Below are 16755 nucleotides of genomic sequence, written 5' to 3'. Positions count from 1 at the left end.
AGTAACAAAAAATCCCGCTTTAAATCGGCACGCGACACCTCCTCCCACAACCGGCCCGTTTGGGCCTTTTTACCAATCAATTGGCTCATCAAAGGGCCCAATTGTTCCTCCACGCCTTCCCGACCCCCCCCCAAACCTACTCGTCACACGACACACCCGAGCAATGGACAACCAACCCACGCCGTTTCGCACCGCCCTCGTCGCCGGCGCCGTCGCCGGCACCACCGTCGACCTCTCCCTCTTCCCGCTCGACACGCTCAAGACGCGCCTGCAGTCCTCGTCGGGCTTCTTCGCCTCGGGTGGCTTCGCCGGCATCTACCGGGGCATCGGCTCCGCGGTGGTCGGGTCCGCCCCCGGCGCCGCCTTCTTCTTCTGCACCTACGAGTCGACCAAGCAATACCTGGCGTCGCGCCTCCCGCGCACCGCCGGCGGCGAGGCGCTCACGCACATGGCCGCCGCGAGCCTCGGCGAGGTCGCCGCGTGCGCCGTGCGCGTGCCCACCGAGGTCGTCAAGCAGCGCGCGCAGGCCGGCCAGCACGGGGGCTCGTCGGCGCGGGCCCTGCGCGCCATCCTCGCCGCGTCGGCGACCGGCGGGCTGCCGGCCGTCTGGCGGGAGCTGTACCGCGGCTGGGGCATCACCGTCTTCCGCGAGGTGCCGTTCACCGTGATCCAGTTTCCGCTGTGGGAGGGCATGAAGCGCTGGCGGTGCGGCGTCACGGGCCGGAAGCAGGTCAGCGCGGCCGAGAGCGCGCTGTTTGGGAGCGCGGCGGGCGCCGTGGCGGCGGCGTCGACGACGCCGCTCGACGTGCTCAAGACGAGGGTCATGCTGTCACCGGAGAGGGTCTCGGTGGCGACCGTCTTTGGGAGGCTGGCGCGAGAGGAGGGCGTGCGGCCCTTCTTTGCGGGCCTGGCGCCGAGAGTGACGTGGATATCGATAGGCGGTGCCATTTTCCTGGGGAGCTACCAGTGGGTGGTGAATACGTTGGGCATGCCGTCATGAAGATGGTGTTAAAAAGGTGGAGAGAATGCGTGACAGGAGAAAGTGTACGATATTTAGATCTGCATGATAGACGCTGTATTTACCCAAAGAAACAGCTTGTGTATATAAAACGAAAAGCATCAGATTATTCGCTAAATACAGCATATGACAATATATAACATCATGACAAATCAACAGCGACGTCGGGCTGTATTAGATTGATACAAAGAGCCTGCTGGGTATCCATGACTCAAAGCAACTGCACGTAAATCCAAAAAGAAAAGAAAACCAATTTATGCAAGCGTCTAAGTTGCGGCAACGGGCGCAGGGCTCGCTGGCACTTCCTCTGGCTGCGGCTCGGGCTGCTCGGGCTCCGGCACGGGTAATGGCCGCAGCTCCTTGCGGCCATTCGTCTTGTAGTAGAGGACAATGTCGTTGCCTCCCTTCCAGATGTGCGTGCGCAGCGTAGCGAGCGTCAGCGTCGGCTCCAGGAGCTGCTCGTTGCAGTACAGCTCTAAGTACTCCTCTGGATCCATCTGCGCGCCCTCCTCATCGGGGCCGGGCGGCGGCTCGATGCGCTCAGCCACGTAACCCAAAATCTTCTTGACACGCAGCATGCGGTTGGCGTTGAGACGGCTGCTGCCGTCGGTGGCGACAGCCGGCAGACCATCTAGCGGGTGCAGGACAAAGGAAATCTTGATGGGCTCCTTGAAGGGGACCTGGTTCTGCAAGAGCAAATCTCCCAGCCACATGGGCGCCTTTTGCTCGATAATGTCGGCGTCGCGGCCAACGCTCTCGACGGTGCCTTGGTACACGTTGGAGCTCCCGCCCGACGTCTCTTCTTGGATAATGACCTTGGTGCCAGGCGGCAGCTTTAGTACCGGAGTATCAACGGCTAGACTCGGGGTGACGCGTGTCTCGACCAGCTTGTCCGGCGAATCGGAGAGCTGTCTCTCGTATTCATGGCGAATCTTTTGAATGATGCCATAGAAACTATCGTCGACTTCCTTTTCGTGGCTGGAAGACGTTTCCGATTCGACAGCCTTTTCATCCACGACGACAGGTTTTTCCTGCGTCGCCTGCGAGGCCGAGCGCCCAAGTTTCTTGGAACTGAATGACATGCGGAACTTCTTGCCAAACGGTGTGCTGGGCGACTTGGGACCATCCGACGGCTTCTCCTTGTCCTTAGACTTCTCCGTATTTTCAGTTGAGGTCTTACCCTCCGCCGTCTCTGGCGCTGGAGTTCTGACAGTAGGCGGATTGTCAACAGGAGCGATACCAGCAGTAAAGTAGTCACCCCTGTCGGCAGACGGGCGGCCGACCTGCGAAGCGCTGCTCGATTCAACAGCTACACCCGGTGTGTTGACTATGCCAATGCCAGGCGTCGTTGCAGGCTGCAGGCCATCAGCGCGCGGAGTGGCCGCGTTATCGATGAAGGCGAGAGCAGCTGGACCGAGAGCCATGGCTGGCGCACTGGCAGCGGCTGCAGAAATCTTCTTTTCCACCTCTTCATTAATTTTGTGGCGATAGGCCTCATCGCGCTTAATCTCCTCATCAATCAGGTTGGCAAAGAGGTACCGCAGAATCCACCGACCAAGACTGATTCTCTGATCCTCCCGGAAATCAATCTTGTCTTCCAGATCTAGCTCATCGGCGTAGACTTCTGCGTCGAAGCAGTTGTACGGCTCCAAAATCACGGTCAGATTGCCCGAGCTAAGGTCAACAGAGCACCAAGGAGCAACGGCGGCTCTTGTGTTAAGTACATCGGCGACATCCTCCAAGTGCTGCTTTCCAAAACTTTGAACAGGTTTGCACTAATACAATTAGCCAAATGGGCAAAACAGACAGGGCCATGGTAACATACCTGTATCAGATCCCATAGAAGTACGTCGCCAGCCGTATCCAGGGTCAGCACCCGTTTTCTGTCGTTGAGAAGCTTGTGTTTCAAAAGACCAAATTGACCTTCAATGGTCTCCTCGGGTACATTGAAGATAGGCTTAATTTCTTGCTCTGGCTCCGCCGAAGGAATTACCGAGGGTCTTCGAGAGGGACCATCATCATTAGCCGTCTCTCCATCAAGGTTTGACCTGGGCAGGAACATGCCCATGCTTGATAGCTTGAGAATAGATTGTGGATTGATTTCCTTTTTGGTGCCGCCGGCATTGGGCGGCGATGTCTGACGCGTCTTGCCCGAGATGGCTGAAACGGATCGTCGGTGTCGGTGAGCCTGTGGCAAACCCAGTTCCTGCTCTATATCAAAATCGCTCCAGCGGTTGATGGATGACCTATTTGTGGCGGTCCAGATATGGCCTTGGGAAGCTACAATCTTGGACACACCAATGTGCTCTTGGGCGAGAGCCAGGCTCAGGCCATTGTCGACATCGTCGAAGCTGCCGCGGATATCGGTCTTCGCAACCATACCATTGCGGTCCGAGCTGTAGAAGATGCCGAGACGCGGGTCGTTGGAATAAAGAGACCAGACACTCTCATCGTGCATGGTAAAAGTGTACATGCATCGTCCGCCGCGAACGCTCCAGAGCTTGATGGTCTTGTCTGCACTAGCACTGAGGATGGTGTCATCGGCATCGTCGATGAGAAGGGATCGGATGTTGCCGAGGTGGCCCATGAGCTTGGAGACCTCGGCGCCGGAGCGCGGGTCGTGAAGGCGGATGGTCTTTTCCGGGCCGCCGCTGGCGACGATGCTGCGACCAAGAGCGAGGGAATAGACGGAGCCCTTTTCAGGAATTTCTTCGCCCTTGACATCGATTTCCAGAGATTTGCCCTTGCCGTTGAGATCCCACCAGCAAATCTTGCGGTCTAGACCGGCAGCAACAATGGTGTTGGAGGTGGTGTCGGTGGTGGATGCGACGACACACTTGACGTAGTCGGCATGCTCGCCGATTGTATGCGCAATATTGGTCTCTTCCGAATACGGGCGCCAGACCTTGACCGAAAGATCAGATGATCCAGACACAACAGCCGTGTTGTTTTGCGCCAGAGCAATATCGTTGATCCAGTGCATGTGCGCCTGCGTCTGCGCGCGAAATTTGGAGGCGGTGTTCGTTGAGGGTTCGGTGGGCAGGTTGAGGTCCCAGGCGCAGACAATGCCGTCTCGGCCCCCAGAGTAGCTGTGATCAAAGTCAGAAAGGGATGTCTTGGTCAATATCGTGTCGAGATTCGAATGCGTACAGTATGCCATTGTTGGAGTCTACGGCCAGTCCGTTGACGCCGAGTCGGTGCCCGCCGGCCGAGGACTTGCCATTTTCCAGAACTGTTGGCAGTTAATTAGCAAAGCTGAGGACAGATTAGGGGCCTAGCAGTATGGCAATGCCTCCGCGCGTCAAGACAGAAGCAGCGGATGCATCTGTTGGGTGCGGAGAGCACGAGACATGGCTGCGGAGCGGGCAGGCTTACCATAGCTGATTCTTTGACGGGCCTTTTTGGCCATGGCCGTGATGACGTGGTTGCGGCTGTGGTTCGCGGGGACAGGACGAGAGAGGCGAGCAACAGGGTCTCAGACCATGGAGAGTTGGCAAGCTGGGATGTCAAAGGCAAGAAGCAAGCAGCAGGACGGATGCGCAGGCCGGAGAGGGAACCGCCCGCGTGGCATGGCTTGGCTGGAGTTGGCTGGAGTTGGCTGGATGGGCCAGATGGCGGCGGGCTAGGCAGGTTAGTGGTGTGTTGAGGATGGGATGGCGCAGGCCAGGCAGGGTACCTGGGTAGGATGAGCCGGGCTGCGTCAGAACTGGGGGATGCCTTGGAGGCCCTTTGGGGGGTTTGGGGGGACGAACAGGGCAAACTGGGGGAGGAGCTGGTGGAGGAGCGGGGGTGCTTTGGGGCCGTTTAGTGGCTGCCACTGCTGGAGCTTCCTGGAACGAGAGCGCTAAATACCGGGGGTGCCCTGAAGGCCGCTACTGGTATGCTTCTACATGGCGGCTTGCAGGCAGAGGCTGTATTAGTGGCTGACCCCGACCAGGCTGTCGCTAGCGACGTCGCATCAACGTCCAACTAATTATATCCCGGGCTGTATTTTTTTGTTGCTAGTAACGTTAACCACCTGCTGAGTACCCAGCAGTTGTCAGAGGGCTGGGCAACTGGGTTAGTTTGTCATCTGCGAGAAGCTTACATTACAGCCTGGTTCGTCAAGGCCCCATGCCGCTCACGACTCGCCAGGACGGGTGCCTGACTCTTCGCCATGCCGTCTGGCCATGAACCACTGGGGTGTACACATGATCGACACTCCATCAATGCACCATTGCTTGACAAACAATTGCTGCATTAATTCGCATATACTAGTAAACAAAGGAGAACTCTACCCAACAAAACATGCGCAGGCTGCCTCACTGCTGTGTTTGCGTGCGCCATTCTTGAGCTCCAGTGCCCCCGCCGTGGCTGCTGTGATAAGACCACAAGCCACCAAGTGGCGTTGCCATCCTCCATGCAGCAGCGGTATCCAGACCTTGCTCCCAGTGACAGTAGTTATTGGTAACTACTGAGTCTGGCATCGACAGTTCGGACATTGCCAGGCGGAAGGATATGCAGCTTGCGGCGTGTGGCAGAGAAAGGTGGCGCATGGTTATTCCCATCATCGCTGTTTTTCCCCGTTGGCAAAACGCCAGCTTTCAGAAACTGTAAAACTCTAGAAAATATTGTCGAAATTCTGTCGCTTCGATACGCTTACATTATTCATAGGTATAATCCCCTCGCTATCATTCTCTGTTAGCTGTTTTGATTGCCACGCACATTGCGCTTTCACTTACCAGGCCGGCCGCATTACATGACAACACAACAGCAGCACCCATCAGCACAGCATCCCTCCTCGCACCAGCGCGCTGACTTCCACTTCTTCTTGTCTTCGCACTGGGAGCAACTTTCCAGACTCTGCATCTTTTCGTCCCGGCGCTCGGTACACTTGGCCACCTTACACTTAGTGGAGCCCCGCGACCTCTGGTGACCGCACTTGTACTCAATAATTATGTGAGTACACATTGCGAATGCCGACTTGTATATTTGCGGCTTGTGGCAAGAGAGAGAAAAAAAGTTGGATTATGCTGCGACGTTTTCGAGGAGGTGTGAGAGAATGCGGTGCTGTAGGTAGCTGCTATTAGGACGGTGGTGAGAGCACCTTTAGGTTGGCGGGATAATTACATGCAGGACTGCAAAAAGGATGGTGAGGTAAAAAAGCACGACAGGGCGAGGAAAACCAAACAAATGCACTTTACAATGTCCTATTGCGCGACTGTCCATCACGACCCGGCTGTCGCACCGGGGCCATTCTTGCTCTCACGAGCCGGGCAGGAGCCACTTATTGGCTATTGTCCAGGTGAGCGCTGCCAGACATCTGTGATGGACACGGAGCCGCGTTCGTCAACTAAATACCCAGATTAGTTGCGTGTAGCCAAAAAGACATCGTACTTCCTATCCCTTGGTACAAAGACATGCCGCCTCCCGTCTTGGCACCTGAGCCGGTCAAACTGGAACAAGCACGATCTCGTTTCTTTTTGGTAAGCGCAAGACCGAAACAGTATCTAGGACATCAGATATATGTAATCGAGACTGGAGTACCAGTAAAGTAACGATCTTTTGCTCTCAGTCGCTGACTCACTGGTCGTGATGAACCCGCATGGCGCACTGATTGGCTCACAGGCGACGAAAGAAGCCGCTGCTGCCCAAAACGGCAAGACTCTCAATGAATGCCATGCGCTGTGATCAGCTATATATACCGAGCCTAGCGGCGCATACAAAGAATCCTGCCTATTGGAGAGATGTCCAGGTATATGGCGGGCTGTCGTAGCGGTCGATGGCCCTGGCCATCGATGCTGTGATGTCAGACGTGATTCGATCGAATACGAGCGCGGCTCAGCCCTATGACAGTCTGTCATATTCGAGGTGAATCATCTCGTCTGTAGACCAGAGACCGGCTGGCCTGAATGGAAACGGATCGCTTTGTTTTTTTATCAACTACCTTTATAATACTGGCTATCTTGACTGAATCAAACATAATTATGCGCCGCAGAGAAATTCCAACTCCAACCATATTTACAGCAGCACAAAGGACTCGTCATATGTCAAAGACCAAGTACTGTTTGTACGACTGCCCCGCAAAAAGCTACCTCCATCATCTGCCCACCAGTTCGCGCCGGAGCTGGCATATTATTATTCCGAAGGCGGTCACATTGCCAAATTTCTGCATCAGAAAATGCACCTCATCTCAGCTCACCCCACGACAACGGCCCCAGTCGCTGCCCTTTTTGCCCTGCACAACTTCATCCTTGCCAACCACCGACAACGACGCGACTATTTACCTCCGCGGTACGAAGGGCCTATCCGAATCGCCGGCGTCGTAGCTGACGGACCAATTTCTTCAACATCACTCTTGCCGCCTCGCCGCATCTGCGCGCACGAATAGTACACATCTGTCTGACCAGCTTACCCTCTCTCTGGTCTAGTCGCGTTTGACAGTTTACTCCTCTCCCTTCGTTTGGACGTATATGACTAGAATTTATCGCGTGATCCAACGTTTCTCTATTCGTTTGTTCGTCATTCGCTGTATATTCTAAGGCGTCCCGTGCTTGTGGCCAATCGCTGCTGTGTGATTTATTGCATGACATCTGCTTCATTGGTCGTACAACTTCTAGTTTGCTACTCATTTCTCGCCCACATTCTCTGCAATTATACCTCTTCCTCTTTTTCTCCTCACATCGCTTGATACGCATTCCGTTGCCACCGCAATAATGGCCGAGCCTCAACCGGACATTCAGAGCATCCTCGCGGCTCTTGGTGAGACTATACCTATGCGCCCAAGTGCCTGTCCTCATGCTGACCGTGATTTTTTTTCTGCTTCCAGCCGCTCAACAGCCTGCGGGCACTGCATCGACGCAGACACCTCCTGGCGCTCCAGGCCAATCGTATGCTCCTCCACCAGGCGCTCCTCAGGCCGGCTACCAGAGCCCTCCTGCCGGCGGCGCTGGCTACGGCGCCCCTTCTCAGCAGGGCCTGCCTGCCCCCGCGGCCTCTGGTAGCGTCGACCTGAGCGCCATTCGCCCGGTGAACTCAGGCACTATGAGCTTTGATGACGTTCTCTCCAAAGCCCGTGCCTTTGCCGCCGCCAAGGGCGTCGCCTCCTACGACCAACCCCTCGTTTATGGCGCCGAATCCCGAAACTCGGACCGACCGTACATACGCTCACGATCGAGATCACCTCAGCGCGACCACCACAATGCTCGTCGTGGCGGTCACGGTCGCGAGCACGGTCGAGACCGATCCTGGTCCCCGCCTTCCCGTGGCAGGCACTCTCCTCGCGGCGGTAAGGGCCGCGACCGCTCGCCTATCCGCTCTGGGGGCGGTGGCGATGAAGATTCCGAAACCATTTCCATCGAATCGAGCCTCGTTGGTCTCATTATTGGCCGCAATGGCGAAAACCTGCGCAGAATCGAAAGCGAATCCGGCTGCCGTGTGCAATTTCTGTCTCCAACCGATGGTGGTCCTTTCCGCCAGTGCAGAATCAGCGGTCCTGCAGCTCGCCGTGCTGAGGTCAAGGATGCCATCAACCGCATCATTGAAGACAGTGGGATGGGTGCGCTGAATCGTGCTGAAGAACAGCCTAGCCAAGACGCTGCTGGCGGCCTTCGCGATGGCGAGGACCACATGCAAATTATGGTCCCTGACCGGACTGTCGGTCTCATCATTGGTCGTGGTGGGGAGACGATCCGTGACCTCCAAGAGCGCTCGGGGTGTCACATCAATATTGTGCACGAGTCCAAGAGTGTCAATGGCCTGCGACCTGTCAACCTGATTGGCACTCCGACGGCCACAGCTCGTGCCAAGGACTTTATCCTAGAGATTGTCGATAGTGACAGTCGTACCGATGCTCCTCAAGGCGCAGCTCCCGGTGGCAGCAAGCCTCCTCCTATGTCGCGTAGCGGCGGTGGCCAGTCTCGCGACAATTACAACCAGCACAACAATCCTTACGATGCTCCCGGCAAAGTTACGGAAGCCATTTACGTCCCTTCTGACGCTGTTGGCATGATTATCGGCAAGGGTGGCGAGACTATTCGCGAAATTCAGTCCCAAGCAGAATGCAAAATCAACGTGGCGTCGTCGTCCGGCCCGGGCGAGGTGCAGCGCGAGATTTCGCTGATTGGCGCGCCTGCTAGCATCGAGCGCGCCAAGCAGTTGATTGACGAAAAGGTGGAAGCAGTGGTAAGTGCTGGTTCTTGTATTTTTATTGGAAGAATTCGCTAATCGGCTCATAGAAACAAAAGAATACCGGAGGCGGCGGTAGAGGCGGCCGTGAACGCCATGACGGCGGAGGCCGCGGCGGCCATCACGACCGCGGACACAGCGACCGCGGCGGAAACAACTACTCGCAGCCACCGTCTACTAACGCGCCGCCACAAGGCGCTTCAGGTGACGCTTCGGATCCATATGCACAGTGTAAGTCGGACTCCCCGTCGCTTTCTTGACAGCCCTTGCTAACGAATAAATTGCAGATGGCGGTTATCAAAACTACGTGGCCCTATGGTATCAGTCCCTGATGTACCAACAACAACAGCAAGGCGGAGGAGATGGTACCCCACCAGCCGGAGCGCCGCCGAAATGAGCGTCCTCGTGAAGCGTTTCCTTTGTTGTGTGCCCCATGGTTTGACGCGTGCGCCTACGCTGGGCTCCTTGTGAAATTGTATCCCACCCGGGACTGGCATTTTTCTTGACCTCTCTGACTTTGATACCATCTGTTGCGTTCTAGGACTGCCAACGTATTACTTGATACCCCTGGGATGCTGTACATGATCTCTTACGTCCTGTTTTTCGATCAATTGCCGCGGAAAGCGTCTCTAGGTCGTGCTTTCATCTACTAGAGCCGGCTTGCTCGTTTCAATCCAGGATAATGACTCCACAGCACAGGAGTGTCGTGTCACGCTGCAACGTATGCCTCTTTTTGACGCGCGATTGGTGTCCTGGCCTTCTCTACCACCCAGTTTGGGGCGTGTCTTACATTTGACACGACCTTCTCTAGGCCAATGACCCCGGGAAAGTGACCCTTGACTATCCGGATGATGTACCGTGTGCTATGGCGTTTGGCGTTGTCATTCTTTGCGCATACCTGCGTATACCGGTATACTTTCGATGTGGGGGCACTGCCTCATGTCCTATCATTTAATACTATTTACGTCTACTTGCCACGATTTGCATAGACTCATGTTGAACAAAAGGGCTACTGGTTATGGATAAGGGGATAGAGGAGAAAAAGGACTGCCGACCAGACATGTAAGGATGGACGGATGGGCATAACCTGAAGCATGTACTATGAACGAAGAAAACATTAGGAAGAGAAAAAATGGCGATGTTGTCTGTATATGTCTGATTCCCGCATTGTTATCGCCGTCTTTCTTTGTTTATTATGGAATTTCCACCCTGATAAAACTCAAATCATCGTTGCCGTCACAAAGGTTAACAACTTTTACCAAAGACAGCCAGGCACAGTCTCGAGATTTGAAAATGTCGTGGCGTGGCATGGTGCTCCATGCTGGCGGCTGATTTAATCAAGAGCATTTGCTTGCCTGGCCTCTTGTTCGAAAATCGAAGCGACGAGCCGCTCTCATAGTACTCTTTGCGTATAGCTGTTGACGTGGTTCTCATTTGAACATTAATATATATACTAATTTGTTTTACTCCATTACTTTGACAGCGTAGGTGCTGGAGACGCAGTTTCGCCGTTCTCTTGAATCGTAGTATCACTCTTGTCTTTGCCTGTAGTATCATTGTTGTCTTCGGATGCGGTGTCGTTGACCGTAGCGGGGCGAACTTGGGCCATCTTGCCATGCCGCAGCTGGTGCTTCTCAAAGACAATGGCCATGTCTTCCAGCTCAATCTGCTTCGTCTCCGGCACCGCAACCACGCTGAAGATGAGCGCCAAAAACGCCACCGATCCGTAGATGAACCCCAGCCGGCCGCCAAGATTCGCCTTGCTGACGTCTTCCAGGTACGGATAGGTAAAGGAAATCACAAACTCCATGATGAGCTTGACCGAGTACGCCATGCGCAGCGTGTACTCGCGCAGGAACGGCGAGGGCAGCTCGGCCGCGACGACGTACGCCAGGGGTGCGTAGCCAAAGCTCCAGCCAAACGAGTAGAGCATGAGCATGGCGACGATGCCGGCCTTGGCGCCGGACGATGCCGACGCGGCGCCCTGCGCCGTGTCCGACGCGTGCGCCACCACGCCGAGGCCGCCCATGATCATGAGTGAGGCCGTCTGCAGGAAAGCCGAGGCGATGAGCAGGCTGCGGCGGCCGACGCGGTCGACGAGCGCCATGCAGATGAGGATGGCGCCAATGTCGATGGCGTTGATGCCGAGCGCCACGCTAAACGGATTGATGGTGTGCAGGGCCTTGACGAAGAGGGTGCCGTACTGCGAGGCAAAGGACTGGCCGGTGGACTGCTGGAAGAAGAGCAGCCCGACGCAGATGGCGGTGCACTGGCGGTGCCTGCGCGAGAACATGGCCATGAACTGGCGCAGGCGGAACCGGGTGGCGATGGAGCGCGAGCCTGCTGGGTGCGATTCCTGGGCTGTCTCGCGACGTAGACGCTCAATGGCATCGGATAGGTCGTCGAGCTCTTGGATGACGGACTCGGAGGGGGGTAGCTTTGCGGTGCGCTCGGCACGAGATTGGCGCAGACGCGTGAGGGAGGACAGCGCGGCGTCTCTCCTACCGCGAAGGAGAAGCCACCGAGGAGACTATAACGAAGCAAAAGGCGAGTGTTGGGAGAGAGTATTCATTCAGGATAAGAATGTCGTGGACGCACCTCTGGGATGAACCACACAAGAACAATGAGAATTGCGGGTATGACGAGGATCAGGCTGATGGGGATCCGCCAAGAAGCGTTTCCTTTGATCGTGGATGTTCCTCGCACAATGGAGGTGACGACGAGACCGCCAAACTTGATGGCGAGCCAATATGAGGCGCCAGCGGTGCCGCGCAGCTGCACAGGAGAGATCTCGGCCAAGAATGTTGGTATAACAGCTAGCTGCATTCCAAGATATATATCTACAGTTTTCAAAAAGAGGAGATTTGTTAGCGGTATGCCTGTTGTTTCAAAATTGGCCAAAAAGAGAGTGGAAATCGCGTACAGTGTATGCTTCTGCCGACCAGCATTTGCGCGCGCTCCTCGGACGAGACAATGACGGCCGTGCTTCCGAGCGCATACACGCTCATGGCGCAGATGCACGCGCGCCGGCCATGGCGATTGCTGATCCAGCTGCCGATGAAGACGCCGACGAGCTGCGTGCCGGCCTTGATGCTGTTGAGCAGGCTCAGGTAGACGGTCGTGAGCGCGTACTTGTGCGTCTTGGCATTGTACTCGCCGAACTGGCGGGTAAAGGCCGTGGTGGCCTGCGTCGACGCAAACGACTGGTCGCTGAAGCCGTAGTTGAAGGCGGAGAAGAAGAGCAGCGCGACGGAGAAGAGCGCGGCGGGCGTCGTCAGTCGCGACGGCATGACGACGCTCCGTTTCTGCTGCTCCAACATTTTTTTATTGGAAGCAGGAGAGACAGAGGCAAGAAGAGGAAGCGGAGAGACAGAGAAGAGAAGACGAGACAAGAAAGGAAAAAGAAGGCACCGCGTCCCGTTTTCAGTCGGGATATGGATCTTGGACCTAGGTTTGATCGAGGGATTTATATCTGATTAGATCAAGAAATGGAATCAGATCCTCGGCCGGTGATAACCCCCGCGCCACACACGGCCAAGATATTACCAATTTTGTTGCGTGCTTGTTGCTCCTCACCCTTGCTTACCCTTGCTTGAAGCTCCCCGGCGCTATTCGGTGACCGCAGCCAGCGTGTACCTGCCTGATTGGTGGCTCCGGGAACGGAAAATGAGAAAAAAAAGCTCGACACGAGCCCGAGTTCCGTCAACTCTGACTAAAACCACTGTGCCGCACAACCGGTCCCACGTCGCGAGGTGCGCAGGGTCTCTCGCCCACTGCCAAGAGATGATTGCCCGAATCTCCGCGTACTGATCCGTTATTTGTGGACAAGAGATGGTACATCGCACTAGAGTGAGCCACACACCTCGAAGCTATCAAGTTGCCTTCAAATAAAACAACGTTTTTATTGGGTATTGACCTTGACAGTAATCTTGTTCTCCGCACATCCAAAGCGGAATCAGGTCAACTTGCAAAAACGTGGTGCCATTCTATTGTTGAAGCTGGGGCTGGCTTTGGCAGTGCGTTTTTTTGCTGTCAAAAAGTCTACGCTTACTGATGGGGGTTTGTGCCGTTCTGGTAGTTGAACAGGACGCGCCATCAAGAGCAATACAATTATATGCTCGCTTATGTTCCGGGCTCATCTATCCGAAGCACTCCATGCACTCAACGCCCTGGAGTTAAAAATCAACTGTTCTGCATGCAGTTCCGGCTAAGCGCAGTCCGAAGAATGTTCGATCAAATATATCTAATGTCAGTTTTCAGTGTCTTATAATTCATTTATTTTAAAGTTGGCTCCCGCGTTGACCTTGTCCGTCAACAGTACTGGTAAGCCGTTATTAGGCCTCACTGGGCGCTTTTGTCTCCGCGCAGTCTGCGACGGTAGCAGATTGCTGGTTGTATGGGGGCCGGCCAGCCATTAAAGTGTGCTTTATTACTCACCTGCCTAACTTTCAAAGGTAAATGATCTTCAAGAGGTCCTAGCAGTGTTCTACGAGGCTCAGCACGATACACACCGATGCAAGCCCTCGATCGGAACCACGCGGGGTATTAAGCCGCTAATGCAGTGTTTCCGCAAAACAATCCGTGTAGAAGCAACTTCTCAATCAATACAGTTTCTACAAGATGACTGCCCGCCACTTAACTACACGACTTTGCTTTACTCTTCTATCCATCCGCCCATACCTACTCCGAAACCTTCTATTGCACCTCCTAAGATAACATCTTCCATATCGCAGTTCAAGGCTCACGATACCGTCTGGCTTCTACCCGCTCTTTTGTTCTTGGCAGGAGAATGATGAAAAGGAGGGTGAGCGGTTGCAATCGCCTGGCGCCTCGAAAGGCCCGTCTGGTACACCTTGCGCAGCTCTGCCGTTGGTGATGGAAATGACCACCAGCCCGTCCTACTATCTCTGGCCGACCTGGCCGTGTTCCCTGTTTAGCCCAAGGCAGGGTGGATGTGCCCGTTAATCAGCGCCGAGCCGATCACGACCGAAGTGCCGCGAGCTTTCCTTGTGCGGCGGAATTATAGCACTCTCCCTGTTATGGCATTTGAATTCATGGGCAATATTTTAGACATTTGATTTTTTGAGAAACCTACACCTTTCGATTCTCTAGATCCCTACCACCCTGAAGGCGCTTGATCCGTCCGCTAAAAGAGGCGTGTTCTTAATGGCCCACGAGGATTCTGACATAGCTTCATTGGTTCCCGGCTATCGGGATCATCAGGGATAAAGAGACCTGAAAGGTATGGCTTTCTCAATGCTCATATGTCCAAAAAAATTGCCAATCAATTCGGTGATTCCTATAGGAAGATTATAATTCCGCCATCGAGAGAGCCCCCCGCGAAATATCAAGGCATAAAAAACGAGCCAGAATGTTGTAGTGCGCAGCTAGACGCTGATTCCCGTGCCCAAATCTTGTGACCAGAGCAATGCTCACCTTGCCAAACGGCTTCGAGCGAATTTGTCGTCCTCATGAGGTGGCGACCAAGGTTGAATGACGCGGGCGGTGAAAAAGAGACCCTGAGGTCTTCCAAGAGAGAATTTGGTATGAGCCCGCCAGCGCACGACTGCGCTCTTGTATTATCGGACACCGAACCCAAACAATACGACACGAAGCTCACTCCGGACCCATGGGCAAAGTCAAAGAAGTTTCGGGGTCTCACTAAGATACACTAGGCCTACGAAGACTACTCGCCAGTAAGTGACTAGGACAGCGACAACACTTGGTCGCAGGTCATGGTATATGTGTGCAGGGACAGCCAGTTATCGGAACGTCTACAGCCTCTGGTACCGATTCGAAATATTTTCTGGCGCCAGACAAAGGGCATTGTCTCTTCTCAACTTCTACGAGTAGATACAGTTCAACCTGGCGCCATATACAATGCCACAATGACCGGTGCCAGAGAAGTGCCCAGCGCCATCGGCCTTGGCGTCAGGCACGACTCATAGCGAAGCGGTCGCGACGAAGACGAGAGAGGAAATATTACCGCATGGGCAGCGGAAGACGACCCAAATCTGCTTACAAGGTTGATGAGCGCGGCAGATGTGTTGATGCATCCACATGGCAACACTATAGATCTCCGCTGGCAGCAACTTCGCATCGTACAAGGCATGTCGAGCACACCACCTCGGCAACAAGCTCCGATCACCTCACCCCTGACAGGATGCTTCCTAGTGTCGATATGGGGCCTCGACGGACGCCGCTGGGAAGGTGCACATTTCAGCACAAGAGGAGCTGAGCCGGCTACCGGGAACTTGCATCGGCTGGCGCCTGCATGATACCGCGACGGGGACATCAACCGTCTGTGCAAGCGGATGGTCTTGTACAGGAAAGAAATAAAAACACGCCGGTGGACAGGGTGAATTAAGCCTTTCTGGGACGAAGCGCTCTGAAGCGATAACATGTAGTGGGATGATACTGAAGATCCCCCGCGAACTTTCTGCTGCCTATTGCTCGGAAAGGACCTTTTTGCTCAACAGGAGAACCTTAGAACGGGGGGCGAAGACGCTGCTACAAAGGTTAAATCACAGCTCGCCAGGGACAACAACATGGCGAGACGATTGGTGAGCGCAGTGGTCGTCATGATCCCTCCCCGGGGTTTGGGGTTGAATAGACTTGCCGAAGCTTCCGATCTGCTTGCCTCCTCCGTCTCGGCACTGGGCCTCGCACATCCGGAGTGCCCGGCGAGGTAGTCTCAGATGGGCACGACACGCAAGTCGCTGCATCGAGCTTCTTGAAACAATCAAGGGAGTCGAACTGATCGTTACGACTGACTTTGACGACCATCGAGCAAACATCCTCGCCCTCTTTTGCGCATAACAAGTTGGCCGCGGGCTGGGCTCACCACTGACATTATGGGCGCGTATTAGCACAATCATGTGAAGTCAGCTTTGTGATGACGAGAGGAGGAGAAGAAGTGGAAGAAGAAGAGAAATGTGATGAAACTTTTCTCTGGCACATTCCGGACCCCCGGCATGCATGCGTCCGAACCGGAAGAGATCCCATCAATGTGAATGGTTAGTTTACGGCGAATGACGCGAAATATATGTCATATTTTCTCAGACATCAGGAGCTTATGAATAATTTTGCTGCCCTGACAGCAAGAACAAAGAAAGCAAAAGAAAGAAAGAAAGAAAGAGAAAACGGTCATGCAAGCCTGCAAGCCCGCAGCCTGCAAGCCCAGTCACCATCTCCACTACCGGCATCCACGCAGCATGTGCATTGCATACAACGGTCAGCTCGACACTGCGACAATTGATAAGAACGAGTAAACATAGAACGGCCACGGCAGAGAACAAGAAAAGCCGTTGGGGCTTTGGGGCGCTTGGCAAGCTGCATGGTTCAGGGAGGGGGTGTGCTGTCCGGCGTCCATCCTTTCGCCAACCAAGTTCCTTTGGCGGGGCAAGAGGAAGCATGCGGGCGTGCTGTATTGCTTTGCAGGAGAAGAAAAACCGTTTTGATACGAATTTATTGACTGCATGCAGCATTAGTAAAGGAACGGCTCGCATTGTAGTCCTCCTTCGGATTTTGTCGGCGATGGAGCAACATGTCGTTTCTTGGCAATACTTGGT

At 54.7% G+C, this 16755-nt stretch overlaps 6 protein-coding genes across 6 annotated transcripts; 4 read left to right on the top strand and 2 right to left on the bottom strand.

Annotated features, from left to right (window-relative positions):
• Positions 1-163: 163 nt before the first annotated feature.
• On the top strand, positions 164-1000 carry LMH87_011926 (uncharacterized protein; the record flags this gene model as incomplete). The annotated part of the gene is made up of 1 exon (XM_056201145.1): positions 164-1000. The coding sequence occupies one exon, from the start codon at positions 164-166 to the stop codon at positions 998-1000; it is 837 nt and encodes a 278-aa protein (XP_056052926.1).
• Positions 1001-1284: 284 nt separating this feature from the next.
• Positions 1285-4427, bottom strand: LMH87_011925 (uncharacterized protein; the record flags this gene model as incomplete). Its single annotated transcript, XM_056201144.1, has 4 exons — positions 1285-2793; positions 2844-4107; positions 4169-4250; positions 4394-4427. 4 exons carry the CDS (start codon positions 4425-4427, stop codon positions 1285-1287), a joined length of 2889 nt encoding a protein of 962 aa, XP_056052925.1.
• A 1763-nt stretch (positions 4428-6190) lies between these two features.
• Positions 6191-6688, top strand: LMH87_011924 (uncharacterized protein; the record flags this gene model as incomplete). Its single annotated transcript, XM_056201143.1, has 3 exons — positions 6191-6302; positions 6368-6483; positions 6626-6688. The coding sequence occupies 3 exons, from the start codon at positions 6191-6193 to the stop codon at positions 6686-6688; spliced, it is 291 nt and encodes a 96-aa protein (XP_056052924.1).
• Positions 6689-7713: 1025 nt separating this feature from the next.
• Positions 7714-9581, top strand: LMH87_011923 (uncharacterized protein; the record flags this gene model as incomplete). Its single annotated transcript, XM_056201142.1, has 4 exons — positions 7714-7759; positions 7827-9181; positions 9235-9415; positions 9472-9581. The coding sequence occupies 4 exons, from the start codon at positions 7714-7716 to the stop codon at positions 9579-9581; spliced, it is 1692 nt and encodes a 563-aa protein (XP_056052923.1).
• A 1074-nt stretch (positions 9582-10655) lies between these two features.
• On the bottom strand, positions 10656-12504 carry LMH87_011922 (uncharacterized protein; the record flags this gene model as incomplete). The annotated part of the gene is made up of 3 exons (XM_056201141.1): positions 10656-11714; positions 11783-12024; positions 12108-12504. The coding sequence occupies 3 exons, from the start codon at positions 12502-12504 to the stop codon at positions 10656-10658; spliced, it is 1698 nt and encodes a 565-aa protein (XP_056052922.1).
• Positions 12505-12850: 346 nt separating this feature from the next.
• LMH87_011921 (uncharacterized protein) lies at positions 12851-13363 on the top strand (the record flags this gene model as incomplete). Its single annotated transcript, XM_056201140.1, has 4 exons — positions 12851-12936; positions 13016-13033; positions 13109-13200; positions 13263-13363. 4 exons carry the CDS (start codon positions 12851-12853, stop codon positions 13361-13363), a joined length of 297 nt encoding a protein of 98 aa, XP_056052921.1.
• Between the last annotated feature and the right edge of the window lie 3392 nt (positions 13364-16755).

This window comes from Akanthomyces muscarius, chromosome 4 (genome assembly GCF_028009165.1).
Source record: "Akanthomyces muscarius strain Ve6 chromosome 4, whole genome shotgun sequence".
In the NCBI taxonomy this organism is placed as follows: Eukaryota; Fungi; Ascomycota; class Sordariomycetes; order Hypocreales; family Cordycipitaceae; genus Akanthomyces; species Akanthomyces muscarius.
The sequence above is the reverse complement of the archived record's forward strand: the minus strand, read 5'-3'. Positions and strand labels throughout refer to the sequence as shown.